An 18829-nucleotide genomic window follows, 5' to 3' on the forward strand; every position below is an offset into this window, starting at 1 on the left:
ATAAATCATCAAATCCATTCCTTCAGGAAACCCAAACTTAAAGTTTTAATCTTTCTGAGACAAACCAAGGCTCTCATTCATTTACAGTATTCCACCGATTCTTTTACAGATTACCTTTTGTTTTACTTAGTTAAATCAATAAAGATGTATCTCAGAGTATACTATACTCAACTAAAAAGTCACTTTGTTGCTTGTTGTGATGCCATGCAAGTCAATAAATCTTCAGTCAAGGCACACAGATTCCATCAAATCACTGAACAAATGAAACATCAAACAATTTACTGAACTCTTGGCATTAACTTGCATAGACTAAATCAGACCTCTATGTTGATCTTAGCAAAGCGGTAGTGCAAGGAGGTGGGGTTCCGAAGCAGCAGCTTTCCTTTGTGTTCGCTTGTCTGATTGAGGAGGGTATTAAGGAGCCCAGCAACGCTCACAAATCCAAGAGCCTCCCCGCAGCCTGCAGACATGGAGAAGTCACCCTGAGTGACCCAGCCCACGGTCACCCGGGAGCAGTGAGAGGCAACACTGGGCAGAGGATCCAGCCACAGCCCTAGGACGAGGTCTGAGGAAGACTCCGAGAAGGATTTAGGGTCTTTGGATGCGTTGGTGTCTAAGTCAGAAGCAAAGATGAGGTCTGCCTTCTTGCCATCAGGCTTATCAGGAGTTACAGAGGGTGTTGCAGCCTTCTTAGGGTCCTTCTTTCTGCGTTTAATTCTGCTTTTAAAGTGGTCTCTGTGTGGTGGCTCCTGAGGACCGCCAGTTCCTTGTCGATTTCCTAGCGCCTTTAGGTCCTCTGGAGTTGGTATGCTTAACATGGCATGGTACTCCGGTTTGCCCTTTGACAGCAGCGACACATGCACCCACACCAGACTCATCGCATGTGCTGATAGGAATGACGTCACAGCTTCACAGCTGATAGGCGGTAGCTCGCCAACCCGGCATGGCCTCTGACCTTTGGATGTTGTGGGTCTGCACCAGGCAGAAAGCAGCTTCAAAGCCTTTCTGTTCCTAGGAAGCAAAAAAAAAATTGTTTAAAAAGCCCCATTTAAATCATACTAAAAGGAAAAGTAGCATTTTCATTGGCCCCATTAGCCATCCTCAGAGACAAAATTTTGTTGGCGAACATTTTTAATGCCTAATGTTGAAAACAAAAGGCAGCCAATGGACGGTGAAAATCAATCCAATTTTTTTCCCATAAAGTCAGTCATTACTCAAAGCTTATGTGATGGTTTTATGAGGATAGATGCTACTTTTCCCCTCCACTAATCACAGTGATGTATTGCAGCAATTTAAGGCTGGATGTACTTTGGGTATTCTCATCGGGGACATTATGATGAAAGGGGGGTAAGACTGGAGAAGCAGCATGCATCAAAGCTGTCAAAAGCAGCGATTGTGTCTCTTAATAAAAAATACAAAGAGGAGGAAAGAGATGATTGGAGTCCACGGCCTCCCAAAAACACAGCACATTAATCTCAAGGGACTCTAAAAAGTCTGCTGCATTAATATTTTTAAAAGTGTGATTTAGACGTGTGTGATAAAGGCACTTTGGGAGCACCAGTGTGTGTATGTTAGTGTACACGTCAGTACTGATAAAAGTTTATCTTCACTCTAAAAAAAGAACACCACAAACGTTTAAAACATGTACCTCAGTACAGTGAATCGGCTCGGAGGTTTTGTTATGCTGATCGCCTGTTGTGATGTCCTCTCCTCGGTCACAGCGTCAGCCTGCGCCGTGGTTCGTGTCTGGCTGCCTCCTTCCCGCACGATGATCTCCCACTCCTCTGCCAGCTGTTGCCAAGGGCAACGGAAAGGAGCCACACAGCCATGCTTAATGTAATTGGTCCTCTTGGCGGGTGGATGCCTACGGAGAGGTCAAAAGGGCAAACCTTGTCAAACCGTTGGGCAACCTTGCCAATTTATGCAAGACATCACAAGTGTCGAGCAGTGGATAGAAGGGGACAAGCGACTTTATTAGCATCTCATCTGCATGGCGACAGAGATCCGCATTATGAAAATTAACTGGGTCACAACTTTGGAGTGCTTCCTCTTATCAAAACCTCTAATCTACTGCTGATCTCACCACTCAGGCTGTAGATTATGAATATTATTACCCCTGTTTATGACTTTACACTAAAAACAGAACATGGCGAAGAGTTTTTAGTTCCAATAAAGTCTCATTATCACCTCAGCTAATGTTTATGTAACTGAAAATATTTTACCATCACATTTGAAAGATTGCTTTTAACGTTGCCAGCAGTTAATTAAAACAAATTGGGGAAACATATCCAACATGTATAAACGACTTTGAGATTCTGGGCAAGTTCTTAAGATTCTGTTTTCTGTCTGCAGGCTGACATAGTAGTTAGACGCCAGAATAATATTACAAGATACACAAAAGCTTTGGCAGGACAAAACGTCCCCACTGAAAACGGACCTCACCGTGTTTGATAAAAATTAATCACACACTGCATTAATATTTTTCTTCCTTCCCTGCTCAGTATCCAGCTGACCTTTTAAACTTGTTCAGCAGCTCGGCCTCCTGCTCCTCCTGAAAACGCATGCCTGCGGGGCAGTCTGGATAATCACGGGGAAAGTGAGGCGCTGCTTTGTTTTGAGAGTGTTTCAGACTCATATTGAGTCCACCTATGCGAACTCCTCTGTACACCTGCAGGAGGGAGAAACGACAGAGAAGAGATGGATTTTTAGCCGACTTCAGAGGTAAAGCAAATCTGAGGGCTTCAGTCAATTCAACTTTATTTATATAGCACAACAGTCACCTCAAGATGCTTCATTTTGTAAGGTAAAGGCCCTACAGTATTATAGCATCTCTTACCAACATCACTCTACATTTTCAATAAAATGAGGAAGCAAATATAAAGTGAAAGCCTGAGAATCTCTGATATCACCATCTGGCTTATTTGCAACCAGTCTGGGTGATCCTGCCTTAAGCAGTTGGGTAGTAGGTTATCAGATGAAGGTGGTGTTATCTACATGTCAAGTGTGCTTCCTTTCATGCAGTTTAGGTTTTTTTGTTTGTTTGTTTTTTTTGTTTTGGGGGGGGGGGGGGGGGTTTAAACCAAGAAAAAGATACATTGTTACATTTTTCATCTGCAAACCAACAAACAACAACAACAACAACAAAAAAAGTAGTAACCATTATTAAATGTATCTGCTTCTAATGTGCACATGTATGTTCTGTGGAGTCGGGATTCAAGGAAAAACACATAACTGATTATTAACTCTCAGAGCTTACAGTCCGCAACAACTTGATGGCAAACAAGTAAAGTGGAAATATAGTTACCAAGTGACCGTTTATTGTATTTTTATTTTATTTTTTAAAAACAGGCTAAGATCACTTCCTGAACAGCTGACAAGCACATGTATTTTTCTATTCTATAGTTTTTTTAATTTTATCATACACAAAGGGGGAAACGGTCATTTGATCTCCTGCAGAAACTGTAAGTTAGTTTACTTACAAAGAAATTAACAGCCTTTATTTTCATGGAGAGAGTTGGAATATGAACCAAAATCCAGAGGAAATAAATTACAAAAGTTATGCACTGTTTTACTGATTTACGAGTGAAATAAATGTGAAGTAAAACAGAACTTGCTTACCAGGTTTGCACTCATCTTTACAGCAGCTCTAAATGCTTTACATTTCTTGGCTGATTCTTGGTAACTCAAAGCATACGCTCCCTCCACAGACTTCATATTGAGGATTGAGAACTGGTTAGCTGTGATCTTAATGAGCTTCTTTTTTAGTCACGTTTGGGTAATGGTCATGCTGGAAGACCCATCCTTTAGCCGTTTTCATCCATGATTTTTATGCCAGAATTCTGGCCAGGTTTGTAGAGGATCAAACACCATTTCACTCAATGACATGTAAATCAATTTATAACATATGTAATGCATTTATTCTTGATTTTTGGTTGATCTCTCTCCATTAAAATTAAACTTCCATAAAAACTGCTAGTACCTAGAAGACAACTATGGTATCAATTTTAGATCCTATGTGGCCTTGTTGTCAAGTTACCACATTCACAAGATTGTCAGAAAACTTGACCTCTGAACTTGAGGTCAAGATGAGCCATATACGAACTTGTCCAAGATTTTAATGGTATCAGTTTATTGGATCCACACTGGCCACTGCGCAGGGTGATGACAAAATCCCATTAGTGTTTTTCAGCTGTGGAGGAACAGCAAAGAGAGCAAAGCTACAAATTCAGTATGGGATCAAATAATCATTCCTCCCACTGTATCTGCTTTTGCCCCACTCAGGGTTCATACACATTTTTCAGGGTCAAATTCAAGCACTTTTTAAGCACATTCAAGGTCAATTTTCAAGCTTTTCCAGTACATTACCAAAAAAGAAGAAAGTATGTTTCACTTTGCATCACCTCAGTAAGACCTTGTAAAAATTTTAACAAATCATCTTAGGTCGACTTAAATGTCTTTTGTTTCCCTTTTGTTAAAAGAGAAAAATGCAGCACACAAAAATAGTGAAAGAGGAAACGGTTGCCTTACATGCATATAGTGTACAAACTCAAAAAAACACATTCCTCTTAAAAATTAAGATGTGCAAATGTGAACAAATCAACTTGTTAGAGATCTTCATCTCCACTGTAAATAAACAACCCAGAAAACAAGAAAACTGCACCAAACACCAACAAATTAATGTCTTCTCATCAGATATTGAAGCTTCTTTCCTGTGTGACATAAAAAATAGGAGACAGATGTTTGTTTTTTTTGTTCTTTTTAACTAGTTAAGCACCCACGCCCAGAAAAATGGTAAATGGCCTGTATTTGTATAGCGCTTTATTTAGTCCCTAAGAACCCCAAAGCACTTTACACGTTCAGTCATCCACCCATTCACGCACACATCACCACACTGCCGTGCATTTATCGAGACTTTCAACCCCAGATAGGCCAATTATGGATCTTCAGCTCTTTGGGTCTTAAAGGTTGCTGACCCCTGCTTTATTTTAATTAAATACATATTCTTTAATAAATGTTCTCTTTTATAAAAAGTAGGATAATTAAAAAACTTTTATTATAGCTCTATTGCATAGAAAAAAAAAACTGTCTTGTTTTCTGTTGTCTGTTATATAATATTAGGGATGTTTGTGACAATTAATTTCTTAATCGGCTGGACTAACCAATAGTCCACAACTAGGAAACACTGAAATTTTAAGTTAAGTTTTAAGCCAACAAACGTTCACCACAGAAACAAAGTCATCGTATTGAAACTCCAACATGTTTCCAAGAAAAAAAACAACCAATTCAAAAAGATTACGCCGCCTCTCCTTCCTGGCGTGGCCGGCCAATTTCCCCAAATGGCGTCTCATCCTTCCAAAGGGCGTTAGAGGAGAGTAGGAAGGAAAACTACCTTCTCCAGAAAAAAAATGCAACAAATTGAAGAAGAGAAACTTCAACTGGAGAACAAGTGTAGACGAATGGAAGCCCAAAATAAAGAGCTGGAAGACAGACAACTGCACCAGCCGGACATAAAAATTATTAATGAGGGCTGGGGAATCAAGTTTGCTCAGACCCGAGAGCAGATTGTGCACCTCATTAAAGAAAACAGGAAAAAGAGTGCAGAACTAAAAGAAATGACCAACCAGCTCCAAGACAAGAAAACGATGACTGATAAGATACAATGGGATCTCCAATACATGGACCGAAGGAATCAGCTCCTCCAAAGACAGCTCCATGAAGCTGTGGAAGAAAAGAAAGAATTCCTCCAACAGAAGGAAGAGCATGACAAAAAGCAAAGAGACATGCAGCACGAACTGAAGAGCATGCAGGAAAAATACCGAATGCTGAAAGAAAGCCTGGATGAAACACTGCGCCAAAATAAAGACCTTCTTCAACAGAAAGAGCAACAACAAGAAAGACTGAAAGAAGGAAAGCGTATCGTCCAGGACTTTGAGTCTAAAAATCTAAAACTGCAAGAGTTTTGTAATCAGCTGGAGGACAAAGCAACTAAAGTGGAAGAAGAAAAGGACAAACTGGAGAAACGCTGCTCACAGATGCAGAAAAGGATCGAGCAAAATGCGAGAAACAACTCAGAGCTCGTTAAGGGGATTTTGGTGGAATATAATAACTTGAAGCGTGAAAACACTCAAATGCGGGCACAAAAACAACAACAAGACAAAATACATGAAGACCTGCAGCTCACGCTCCAAGAAATCCAGAAAAAAAAAAAAGAGCAGTTAGAAGACAAGCACAAAGAAGTGCAACAGAGAAATGCAGACATGCACAAGGACAAGCTGATACAGGAGGCAACATCCAAACAACTCCAAGACAAGCTTGAAGAACAACAAACAACATTAGAAGAGGTGGAACAAAGATGTAAGAAACTTGAAAAGCAAAACACAGAAACAATTGATGAGTTGAGAAATCTCATCCTGGAGAAAAAAAGCGCTCGTGGAAAAGTGCATGAAAAAAAAAAGAAAAAAAATGGTTCCACTTGTTCCGGAGGAGAGACGCTACTGCTTCCTCACCTGATGTAGCCTCGTCTTGCTCCACCTCTGTTAACCCCCTCAACCAGTCCCGGCAGTTGACTGTCCCCTCCTGAGCCTGGTTCTGCCGGAGGTTCCTGCCCGTTTAAAGGCAGTTTTTCCTCCCCACTGTTGCCAAGTGCTTGCTCAGAGGGGATTGTTGGGGTTTTCTCACCTCTGTCTTTTTTCTTCATTTACTTGTTTAACTTTTTTCATTATTACTTCGTTTTACCTTGTTTCTTCATTTACTTGTTTAACTTTTTTCATTATTACTTCGTTTTACCTTGTTTCTTCATTTACTTGCTTGTTTAACTTTTTTTTCAACTTATCTAAATAAACCATTTGAATTCATCCTTTGAGTATTTTTCATCTCATCTTTACAGAATTTTTCCAAAACATTTTCAAACATTCAGATCTGTCTTTTATTTTGTTCTTGAAACCTCCACTGTAACAAGAAATAAACCACACCACAGTGCACTCTGAAGCAAACTAAAACTCACTATATGAGTTCACAGTACATCAACCCAACAACACAGTAAATAAGTAAATGTGGCAGCATTCGATTTAACCAAACCAAGTAGTGTGAAAGCACCCAAACCACTCCAAGGAAAAGTAAAAATACTCCAAAACGTATTACCAGTGGGATCCAGAAGGCCATCCCCCAGCCTTTGGGAAGCAACAGGTCCCATCCAGCACCCCACGAGCTCATCTCATGCCCAACCTGCTTGCCCGGCTGCTCAACAAGGAGAATGGGGACACGACCCTGCAGGGGAGTTGGGCTCAGCCTGGAGCCTGGCACCAGCACCTCACTCCTCATACGGTTCAGCTCCTGCAGGCGGTAACAGAAAGTGTGACAAGTAAGAGCCACATGTGCTCTTTCAGGAATGGAGAGGCTAACGCACGATACGACGACAATGCTAGTGGCGAGAGAATAAGCTACCTGCTCAGATATCTTGTTATCGGTGACATTGTCTCGCACAGACTGTTCCCAAATGAAACTCTGACAGCAAGGCTCTGGTACTCCCTCCAACATCAGCTTCCGCCTCTTCTCTTCGTCCACCTCTGGAAGAAACACACATACATGGCATACCCCTATATAACCAGCATCACTAATGTGAGGTGAGACAGAGTCCTCGACCTCTGCTTTATGATCTAAAATTTTGATAAGCAGGTGATTTATCAATGATTAAAAAAAAAAAAAAAAAAAAAACGTTGTTACATCTGCAGAGTTTTCATTTATGCAGCCAAAGTCATGTTTGCATCTCTCACACTGGGTTTGGCCTTAATAGAACTTGATTTGCCAAAATAATTCAAAACAGAGCGTTAAAGTAATAACATATCACGCTGCAATGCAGCGCTCTGCTGGGAAACCTTGGGTCCTGGAATTTATGTGGATGTTACTTTAACATATACCACCCACAGAAGCATCGGTGCAGACTAGCACACACCACCATGGCAACAGCAGGGCAGGTTGTTTTAATGTTGCAGCTGATTAGGGATGGCCACAGAGTGATCAATCATAATGTTATGCCCCTGTGGGTCCCATTTTACCACCGATTTACCAAAGAGGAGCAAAACACCCATCTAGTACAAGAAAATCTGTACTAGATGGGTGTCTAGTCATTTGTATAGTCAATAAAGTCCAATATGAAGATTTAAACCTGATTTAGTTCAGATGCTAGACATCAAATATGCATTTTCTATAATAACTCAGTACTCCTACTGTAAAGCAAGATGAGGCAAAGAAAAATAGTACTGAGCAATATTACCCAGATATCACAGCAAACCTGTTTGTCAGAGCTCCACCCACATGAACAATAAAATGTTCCCAATTTACACTTATTACAGCCTCATGATGCTGTGAAGCCATTAAGGCTGAGGGAAAATATGAAGGCATAAATGTATTAGCCAAGCAGTTCTATTTTTAATTGTAGAATTTTCCTGTTTATTCATATGTTCACATATTTGTTGTTGCTTTTCCCTCAGAGTCTGAAATATGCCTGATGATCAACTTCATACTGAAATTTGATAAAAGAAAAACTAGAAACTAACAGCTTGATATAAGACATTGAATATCAAGTATAATAATTATGTTAAGATAACAAAAGAGACTTTTATTCTATTTTTCCATTTATGCAATGAGAATGGATCATGAATATGGTACATCCGATTTAAATCAGTAAAGGGCCCTTTTAAAAACAGACCTCATCTTTCAAGCATCTTCTCATAAGTCAGCTGTTGCCAGTCACTAAGGGTGTGTTTGGAGTACAGGGTTCTGCCAGGATTCGAACCTGGAACATCTGCATGGCGAAGCAGAGGCTCCCCGGAGCACAGAACCAGATGTGTACTCACTGAAACAACCTCAGGACCAGAAACAACAGACTGACTCTCTGCTATGTCAGATTTTGTGGCAGGAGAGAAGCAACAGTGTCGATATACTGTGAGATGTACAAGTACTCGACTTTAAAACCCCTTTCCCCTCCTCCACCGTCATATCTGGTATATCTGATTTTACCTTGTGCCTGCTTTACACAAGGCAAAGCTTTAACTCTCTTTCTTGGTAAAGTGAGCCTCGGGTCATCCACAGTCAGACCCAGCACCGTGCCTGAGGGGAGCTCGGCGGTCGAATAGATGCCTGGGTGAACGACAGTCACGGTGAGACAGAAAAGCCTGGACACACAATCACCTAGCAAAATAAGTAATCAGGGATTTTAAAAAGTAAAGGAAAAACAAACCTTTCAGGATGTTAAAGATATCAGCTTGTTGTTGATGCAGAGTCATCTTGGCCTCATCTGAGCAGTGCTGAGGCCACCAGAGGGAGCAAGTCTGGGATTTCGGCACTTCCTTGTTTACAAAAAACAAATTCAAGCATGAAGTGAAAATGAAAACGCCTTTTGGGAACAATTCAAGTTAATAACATAGTACAGTTCTTACATCACAGCCTGTAGCAGCTTCTAAAGTGTCTACCAACACCGAATGGGACTGTGGTCCAATCAGCCGATAGCGTACAATCTCCATTGTGAGATCGCTGCACGCACACACACAAAGAATAAAGTGAATGAAACAATCATCAACATCTACAGTAAAAACCAATCTCCTAAATAAACGTTCAATCAAACGCTTCGGTTTGTTCCTGAAATGACACAAACTTTATAACTATTCCATTTGAGCTGGACCTCCAGCTCACTGGGGTGGAGCGTAATCTTGTTCCATCACCCAGGATCTTCTTTGCAGGGGGTCCAGTGGCATCTTTACAGCTACGCTTTCTCTTGGTTCCAGGTACCGGCTTGGCCTCAGGTGTGTTTTCAGGCTCTGACTCTGCCTCCAAGGTGGGATTAACCTCTACTGGTGCAGCCAGAGGTAATACAGCTTCACAACACTGACACACAGTTTGTAATTCAGGCAGAAGATCCTGGAAGGAGGATACCGTATGTGGAATTAACAGTCCTGCTGGAGTCATTTGTAAATGTAATAATATTAAGTAAAAATTCAAAAGGCCAACCATAAAAATCATTTACAACCAGCAGACCTCTAAAACCAGTCACACCTGCTTAAGAGTGGGATGAGCCCAGATCCACAGCTGCCTGTGCACTGAGCCCTGTGTGCGGGGTCTCCAGAGGAAGGTGACGGGCCCCAGGGGCTGTGAGGGGTACCGTCCAGCTCTGTACACCATGACACTGCCCTGTCTCCTTCCTGTCAGACACAGTGCTGCAGCAAACGTAGGGCCTAGAAAAGAAAACCAAAGGTGTATAACTACACTACTTAAACTAAATGTGTAAGTTAGCAGGAGTTGCTGCTAAAAACTCAATTTTTTATGTTTTTTTTGCCGCCTGTCCCGTTTGGTTCTTTTGCCATCAGAACTGTTGTCTGAAGGCAAAGAGAGAAGCCCAACGGAAAACCTCAATTATTTCTTACCTGCTTCCTTGCTGGTCAGCTGTGAAAGAGCAGCTAGAAGCTTGTCTTCGTCCCCCTGCAGCTCTATGCAGCAGTAATAAGACAGATCCTGAGCAGAGATAATGCAAAATGTAAGCTGATGTTCCAGACAGCGACATTACAGTACGTAAAAACAAATTATTCACAGAGTCTGTGTGAACAGCAGGTGGTTACCTGTAGGAGGCAGTGGCTGCTCATTGCTCTGTAGCAAGCCCGGTAACATTTGTATGTGGGCCTGTCCCCGAGGCAGTAACCCCACTTTTTAACCATGTGGAAGCGCTTGGCGTGCCAAATGTGCGTTTCCAGCCAAATGTTCTTCCGCTGACGGCGGTTGAACTCCAGCAGCAGATTTCCGTGACGCCGCCGGGCCTTGCGGCTCTTGCTCTTTGCTGGCTCCTTCTTCTTTTTGGAGCCAGCCTGGAGGCCCTTCTCCCGCTGACAGAGGAAGGACAAGTGAGTGGACATGTCCCAGGTACTCAGAGTGGAGGACTTTGTATATAAAACAAGGGTACGGAGGTGTTTGTGAGACATTAAAATGCTGAAAATAAAATACGTCCAGACATTTACCATTCTGTTGGCCACCTCTCTCAGTCTGTGAGGAAGCCGCTTGGTGTTGTGGCTCATGGCTCGTCTCCTCATGTGTTTGGGCAGAGCTTCAAACACACGGCTGCTGCTTGTGGTCTTTCTGACAGCTTTCAACATGGCGCTCACCTCTGCAGCCCTGGCCCTTGCAAAAGCTCCAGCTGAGTGAGGAAGGTAAAGATGGAGATGGAAGTCATTCATTGGACTGTAACTGTTCATGAATACCTTTACAATTCATTTCTTTCATGACTGTCTATGCTCTGAATTAAACTTAATATGTAACAAATGTTGAGATTTTACCAGTGACGTATTTGGGCATCTCCTTAGTGTAGCCACCACCATCTTTATGATGTCCACGGACCCATCCGCTCTGGTGGGGAGTTTTCTTCTGCCTTTCTGTAGAGGGGTGCACCTCCGAAAGACCACCTTTGAGAGGATCAGCATTTTTTCCTGTCGGGGTCAAACAAAAGTGAGAGTGAGTCATGTGTGGTCTGCCTCTACAAATGCGTGAAAACTCGCCCAACTTAATAAGGCATATAACATCTTTGTCCTCTTGTTTATTCTGTTTTCACATGAATCTCATCATAGAAACAACCTTAATAAGAAGGGATTCCTCCCTTGGAAAAAGTATCTTCCCTATATTCACTGTATGAACAACACATGACAGAGGAAGATGAGGAACTAGAAAGAAAACAAAAATTTGGAGGGCACTTAAAAAAAAAAAAATCATAAGAACAAAGTGACAGACAGTCCATAGGAAAGACTCACAAAATCTTGAGATACTCCTACCAGAGGTGCAACAAAACAAAGCAACAGTAATCGTTTTCTCGAAGGTCTCTTACACATGAAATAAATTCTTGCATAAAATTATTAATGTCAATTGGAAAAAGCTATGTTAAACAGGAGGTGCTAGACCTGAACTCAGGTTATTTCACTATAAATGCTCTGATTTGTCCCAAATTAAGTGTGACCATGGACAAGTGGGTCCTCTAGATGCCCGGAATGCCCTCTAGATGTCCTTTGGACAGAGGCGGTGCCTTACGACACCAACTGTCTGCCATCTATAATCCAGTTTTGAGATCCCTTTCCAGACGCGCTAATGCCCACTCACATCTTTGGTCATCTGACCTCAGTAAGTCACATGACAGGGTGGGGCTAATTTTCACAGTGGGATCACCCGAAACCTTGGCTGATTGTGACCCACACCCGTTTTCACACCTTGGCTCATGTGATTACGTAAAGGATTAATAGGAGGTCCATGACCCTCTTGGGGGGGGACACTCCCATAGGGCTTAAAATCTGGGACTCTCCACCGTTTGACCCTAGAACTGAAAAAGCTTCTCAGATGAAACGTCTTCAAGAAACTTAAAGAAGTCCAGACGCTTTTCTTTCCAGGCTCCTTAGACTATGATGAGCTGGATGATTGAGAACCTTCACAGACAGATGCAGTCCTATAAACACATACACGTACATAAGTACTCAAAGCCTTTGCTCAGGACTTTGTTGAAGCACCTTTGGCTGCAATTACAGCCTCAAGTCTTTTTGAGTTTAAGCTCTGCACACCTATTTTTGGGCAGTTTCTCTTATTCTTTTTTGCAGACCCCCAAGCTCCATCAGGCTGGATGGGGATCAGTTATGTTTGTTATCTTGGATGTGTGCTTAGGGTTGTTGTCCTGTTGGAAGATGAACCTTCATCCCAGTCTGAGGCCCAGAGCGCTCTGGAGCAGGTCAGCATAAAGGATGTCTCTGTACACTGCTGCACATGTACAAACATCCCCAGCACGATGCTGCCACCACCATGCTCCACTGTCAGGATGGTACTGGCCAGGTGATGAGTGGTGAATTTACCACAGGTGGGCTCCAATCAGCTATGAAAACAGTCGATCAGTTGAAACAGGATGCACTTGAATCTGTGTGTCATGGCAAAGGCTATGAATACTCATCTACAAGTTATACCTTTGTTTTTAGTAAATTTGCAAGAATTTCAAGCAAGCTTTTTCACTTTGTCATTATCAGATATGTCATGTACAATTTAGTCCATTTTGGAATAAGGCACAACTAACATGTTTTCATGCATCTTCCATGACAACACATGGAACAAGTGACACACTGTGAATACTTTCTGGACGCACTGCATGGCAAGTAGCAGAAATACCAGATATGGCATATATCCATTTACTTAGATAGGAAGAATGTTCTGTTGTGTTTGATATTTAATGTATAGCTATATCAGATACGGTCATGTATGACCTTATCTTTCAAGTATGTATGATACAGTCCAAGGAGAGCAAAACTGTTCAGTTCACCTTGGCTTTATTCTGCTTATGTGGTTCATATTATCTGCCGGTTTAACTATTTTGGCAGTAAATTTTTATACAAGAATCCATTTCATACGTGGAAGACTGGAAGAAAACATATGTGTGCTTTGTTCTGCATTACTGTAGGGGACTCGCTGGCCGTTCCTCCAGTTTAATATGTAATAGGCTACGTGAAATAACCAGGGAAGGCAAGAGTACCGGTGCCAGGGGCGTCTGCTCCATTCTGCGTGCTGCTCTCCACGTTAGATGAAGAAGATGGATACTGCACACTGGCGGGCTGATTTCTCATCTTCTTCTCCCGCATTTTGACTTTAGCCGCAGACATTTTCTGTAAGATACAATAAGACGCTTGAGACCTCGCTATGCGAGCAGCTTCTAACCCAAACAGTTGAATGCTGAGCTAAAACGCAGGCTTGCTAGCAACGTTACCTGGCGTAAAGTTGGGGAGTTGTTTTAACTAACAAAACCAAAGCAAAAACATTTCTATACCAAACGTACAGAGGAATTACACTTCATAAGGTTACCTCAAGGTTCCCCAGTGTGATGTGTGTCAGAAACGCTGTTCCAGCTGCAGGGACCCTCTAGTTTTACGTTTAGCAACCATGTGAGGTTTCCTCACGCTGGTGCTGGTCTTGTTTGCTTCCGGATATGACGTGTTCAGGGGGCTTTGTAGAGTATTAGCGCGTCAACAAAAAAATCCAATAAAAACCAAGGTACGTTTTCGTAAGATTATGTGATATGTTGTCACTATTGTCTCTTACTTGCGTTTTAAAATGTCTGAGGTGACCAGTTTTGGAACTAAAATCTGTAAAGGGAAATGTGTTTGCGCATGTGATATGTCTTTTACGGTAAAGTAGCTCTGACGTCCTTCTGACGTCAGCGCTTTTTCTGCTTGCAGCCTGCTGTTGTACAACTTACTTCTTTCACTTGGGCCGATAGATTTCCAGTGAAATGGCTGCACTAATCAGGAGGATTATCAGCACAGCTAAAGCTCCTGCTGCTATCGGTCCGTACAGGTGAGAAGAGCTTTGAATCATTGCCCTAAGGTTAAAGTTGCAGCTGGCACACACCTGCCGCAGGACCAACCTACATTACATTTGGACTGTTAATAGCACTGACTGCCAATTCATTGATGACACACCACGACTTTTTTTGCTTAATCTGGTAATACAGCTATACTGAGTTCACTGTTTCGTCCATAAGATTGCTGCTGGGAGAGGTGGGATAGCATATGCTCTCAGAGGTTTTGGGAGCAAAGTTCAGATTTTTGGATGTTGCACTTTAAACTCTACACACCACTAAAATGTTAAACAGCAAACTGTGCCCGAGGTTTTTCAATACTTTAGTCTGCCATTAATTTAATTCAGTTTAATTTTATTTATATGACGTCAAATCACGACACCAGTCGAGTTTTTTTTATATTGTTATAAATGGTAAAGAGCCTAAAATAATACAGAGAAGACCCCAAACAATCAAACGACCCTCCTGATCCAGCTCTAACTTAAGTTTAAGCCTAATCCTAAAACCAGAGAGGGTTTCTGTCGCTCACATCTGCACAGAGAGCTGGTTCCACAGAAGAAGGGCCTGGAAGCTGAAACCTCTGCTTCCCATTCTGCTTTGAAACATCGTAGGAAACACAGTTATGCCAGTCGTCTGAGAGCAAAGTGCTCTATTGGGGTGATATGACACTTTGATACAATGATCAACTGAAGGCTTTTTAGGTAGTTTTTAGGACATCCATATAATAATGAGTTACAATAGTCCCACCTAGAAGAAATAAATGCATGAATTATTTTCAGCATCACTCTGAGACATGATGTTTCTAATTTTACAGTTACTGTACAAATGCAGGTAAGCAGTCCCAAATATATGTTAATAGGGGCACAGAAAAATGACTTCAAGACTCCTCACAGGTATAAAGAGAGTGTTCTCTTTATCGAGAAAAGAAGCTGTGTATATATTATTAAAACAAGGAAGATGCATAAATGCAATTTTATGAATCTATTATTCAAAAGGAAATAAACGTCAAAAAACAACCCTCAGTTAAAAACCTACACATGGAGAAATAAGTGACATAATAGTCAAGTAAACATACAACTTTTTTAACCTCACTTCCTTCATTATCAGTAAATCTTTACTTAGCAAAGATCACCAGAAAGGACAATAAGATTTAACACTGTGAATGAAATAAACCCAGAGTAGCTAAGCCTTTGTCTTTGCATGTTTGTGTGTGTTTTCCAGCCAAGCAGTGGTGGTGGATCGAACCATGTATATTTCAGGACAGCTGGGAATGGACCCTGCCAGTGGACAGCTGGTGGAAGGTGGTGTTCAGGCTCAAACCAGACAGGTGACACTGGAATCCCCATCATCACTGATTCATTCATTCATTCATTCATGAACATGGAGTACAGCGACACTTGAAAGCGATCCAGATATCAGTAGATGTTCCTAATTCCTAACTGCTGAGATAATTGCAATGGAGTTGAGCTCATAACCAAACCATTAAGAGGCTGCTACAGTGTGAATAAATGCAGTCCATTATTTAAAAGAAAATCTAGTGACAATGCTTTTAAAAATAGTGCCTTTTGAAAAAAACCACCAGTTTTCCTGCGGGGGGCCAATTCCAGGTTAATTCCTTAATTCTCTGCTGCAGAATAAATTTAAGACTGGTCTAACGCATCCTCCCTGCAGGCTGAATGAGGATCTGAAAATCATCACAAAGTGAGAATTACTTTTGCACAATCGTGTACATGACTTCTGTTTCTTCAGGCTCTGGTGAATATGGCTGAAATACTCAAGGCTGCTGGGTGTGGTTACACCAACGGTGAGAGAGCCTTGCCTTTCTTTGCATGTGCACAGGACAATTCTTTCAACTTTTCAACCACAGACCCGATCATGCACTATTTTCTTTCTTTTCTTGTTACTTCCTGAAGTTGTCAAAACCACAGTGCTCTTAGCCGATATGAACGACTTCACCAGTGTCAATGACGTGTACAAGCAATGTGAGTATCAATGATTCAGTCATTAACGTGTATCAGTATGTGTTTGGAGTTATCTGCTGCTGTTGGCTTTCATTTTGCAATACAACGTTAGCCACCAGGTGTCAGCACAGTCCAGACGACATACAGCGCTGCTGCATAACAAGCAGATTTTATAGACTCTTTATTTTTCCAGTAATGTATTCACCCAGAAGGCCTTTACAATAACTCAACTAGGGCTTGAATTTGCCTCTTCATATTCTAAATATGCTGTGGAAACTCCAGAGCAAGTTGAATTATGAAATAAATATTCAGAAACACAGGGGCAGAAACACTCGCAGGGAACGCTGACATTTGCTGAGTCACTTGGCAGAGTGAAACCTGAGCTTCCCTCACCAACGGGTCTTAATCTTAATCTAAATGTCAGACGACAGACTGCCACATCTGACATTCCATAGATTAAATAAAAAAAGTTTAAGTTTATTCACAAAGCCCCCATATCCATTTCATTGTTTAAGTAGTATGGTAGAAAAGATAACTGGGCATTTTTCTAATGCTAGTTAATTCAGGTATTGCTCCTACAATCAACTGATCCAAGCACCCAGGTTGATGCACTCTGTGTTGAGTCCATTATCCGTGATTACATCAGTACAGTCAAAATCAGATTATTCTTTCAGTCCACCTCTGTCTTTAAAGGCCCTGCACCGAGTCACAGGTGTTTTCACTTTATTCTGGTTGATTAGGCTTTTGCTATGGTTGAAGTTGGGTGCAGCTATGCTGCTGTTACATGAACCGACAAGAACAACAATGGCATAAATTCTGCTGCCTGAGCAGAGGCCTGTACTACAAAACAGGAACTCATCTTATCCAGGTAGCTTTGGGGTTAACCCCAGGTTTTCTGTACTACAAATGTGGTTCACTTCTTACCAGGGTACATCGCCATGGTAACTTGTGCTTCCATATTAGAGGTCAACAGGTATGAAATCACCACCTACTGACCAGTCAAGTCTCCAGAAAATAGCGTCACCATTACTTGAAGATCCCTCAGACCTCCGAGAATAGGAGTGTCTAAAGTTTTTTAATAGCATCAGTAATAAATACCTCGATCAGGAAACCCTTGGTTAACTCAGTGAGTGGATAACCAGCTTTGTGATCACGAGTGTTAGGTTCAGTGAATCCAGATAACAGAGAGATAACCAGAGATAACTTTGTAGTGCAGTGCCCAGCACAATCAAGGACACTCTGTAGTAACTCATTAATGTGTGTTAATTATTGCTGCGGCTTTTCATTGTAATACATTTCCCATTGTGCATCTAATAATGTGTCGTTTTGTTTTTTGTACTGATGAAATTGTGTGAATATATATGATAATTATACACTGAATTTTAGATATTTGATGTATATTGTGTCTAATATGTGTGAACATAGTTAAATTGTTGTGCAGATTAAAATTGTCACAAAGATAAATGTTCTGTTGATTCAGTGCTATTTGCAGGTCTATGTAAATCCAAAAGTGTAACTAATAAGATTAATAACTGCTTGTTCAAGCTGACTGATGATGAAGTAGAGCCCTGATTTGTGTACTCGCACACCTGTGTTTCTCCTACTCTGACAGTCACTATAAAGAGCTTGCTTGTTTTATCAGTTGATATAAAGGCATGTCAGACAAGGACAACACTATAAATGCCAGGTACCAGTAGTTAATTGGCTGCTTTGCAGTCCTGTAAGCTTCTGTAGATTCTGTATCTGTGTCTGAGTCATTGAAAGTCTGTATGTGTAAATGTGTTGGTGGCCTAACTCAGCTGCTTTTTTTAGTCTTTAGCACCAACTTCCCAGCCAGGGCTGCCTATCAGGTCGCTGCTCTCCCTCGAGTGAGTACTTGACAAAGACTTTTTATCCAGTTATTCTTTTGTGCTTTGAACCCAACAGACACCACAATTCTCACTGTACTGATGCTGTCTCTTTCTCCAGGGTGGACTGGTTGAAATTGAAGCAATTGCTGTTTTGGGCCCTCTGACCGGCACTTCCTAACAAGTACATTAAACAAGCAAAAACTAGAAAGAGCTAAAGCCACTGAAAAGTGTGAAACTGATGTAATTATAGGTCTAGTATCATCAGCGATTTAGCGCTGTTTTAACATGCCACAGGTCACCTAGCAGACTAACAGCAGTCAGGTGTGGAGCACTTTCTCCTCCCTCACTGACAATGATGAGATGTATCTGAAGACAGCACTGCATTTTAAATCCACTCTGCTCACATTTCACTTACAATAGCTGAGAAGTACCTAAGCTTGTTTGTTGGATTGGATTACACTACCGTCCTGTGTTGTCATCATGACAGTGTATCCTCTCTCTTTGTACCAGGTGATAGATGATCGAGCATAACTGAATAATAAAAGGTTTTAATTTTCCTTAATTGCTTCTTAATGTCAAGAAAACCGCCTGTAGATGATCACTGTAATCTCACATTGTCTCATGTACACTAAAAAGTCCTCAGCAATTCTGCAATAACTATA

The 18829-nt window shown here is 41.4% G+C and overlaps 2 protein-coding genes and 1 pseudogene across 2 annotated transcripts; 2 read left to right on the forward strand and 1 right to left on the reverse strand.

The window, feature by feature from the left end:
• Window positions 1-21: 21 nt before the first annotated feature.
• Window positions 22-13992, reverse strand: pop1 (POP1 homolog, ribonuclease P/MRP subunit). Its single transcript, XM_084942598.1, has 16 exons — window positions 13861-13992; window positions 13535-13664; window positions 11319-11468; window positions 11004-11179; window positions 10611-10871; window positions 10419-10506; window positions 10051-10229; window positions 9653-9915; window positions 9438-9531; window positions 9239-9347; window positions 9019-9138; window positions 7444-7565; window positions 7141-7332; window positions 2514-2668; window positions 1649-1864; window positions 22-1011 (listed from the first exon to the last, which is right to left on the reverse strand). Exons 2-16 carry the CDS (start codon window positions 13659-13661, stop codon window positions 315-317), a joined length of 2949 nt encoding a protein of 982 aa, XP_084798724.1. The 5' UTR covers window positions 13662-13664; window positions 13861-13992; the 3' UTR covers window positions 22-314.
• LOC146377162 (uncharacterized) lies at window positions 4578-6668 on the forward strand (annotated as a pseudogene).
• Window positions 13993-14221: 229 nt separating the features above from the next.
• On the forward strand, window positions 14222-18724 carry LOC146377163 (2-iminobutanoate/2-iminopropanoate deaminase-like). Its single transcript, XM_084944203.1, has 6 exons — window positions 14222-14352; window positions 15578-15683; window positions 16106-16160; window positions 16270-16338; window positions 18130-18185; window positions 18286-18724. Exons 1-6 carry the CDS (start codon window positions 14288-14290, stop codon window positions 18343-18345), a joined length of 411 nt encoding a protein of 136 aa, XP_084800329.1. The 5' UTR covers window positions 14222-14287; the 3' UTR covers window positions 18346-18724.
• The last annotated feature ends 105 nt before the right edge of the window (window positions 18725-18829 follow it).

This window comes from Perissodus microlepis, chromosome 11 (assembly GCF_051167445.1).
Source record: "Perissodus microlepis isolate ML-2025 ecotype Zambia chromosome 11, ASM5116744v1, whole genome shotgun sequence".
Taxonomy (NCBI): Eukaryota; Metazoa; Chordata; class Actinopteri; order Cichliformes; family Cichlidae; genus Perissodus; species Perissodus microlepis.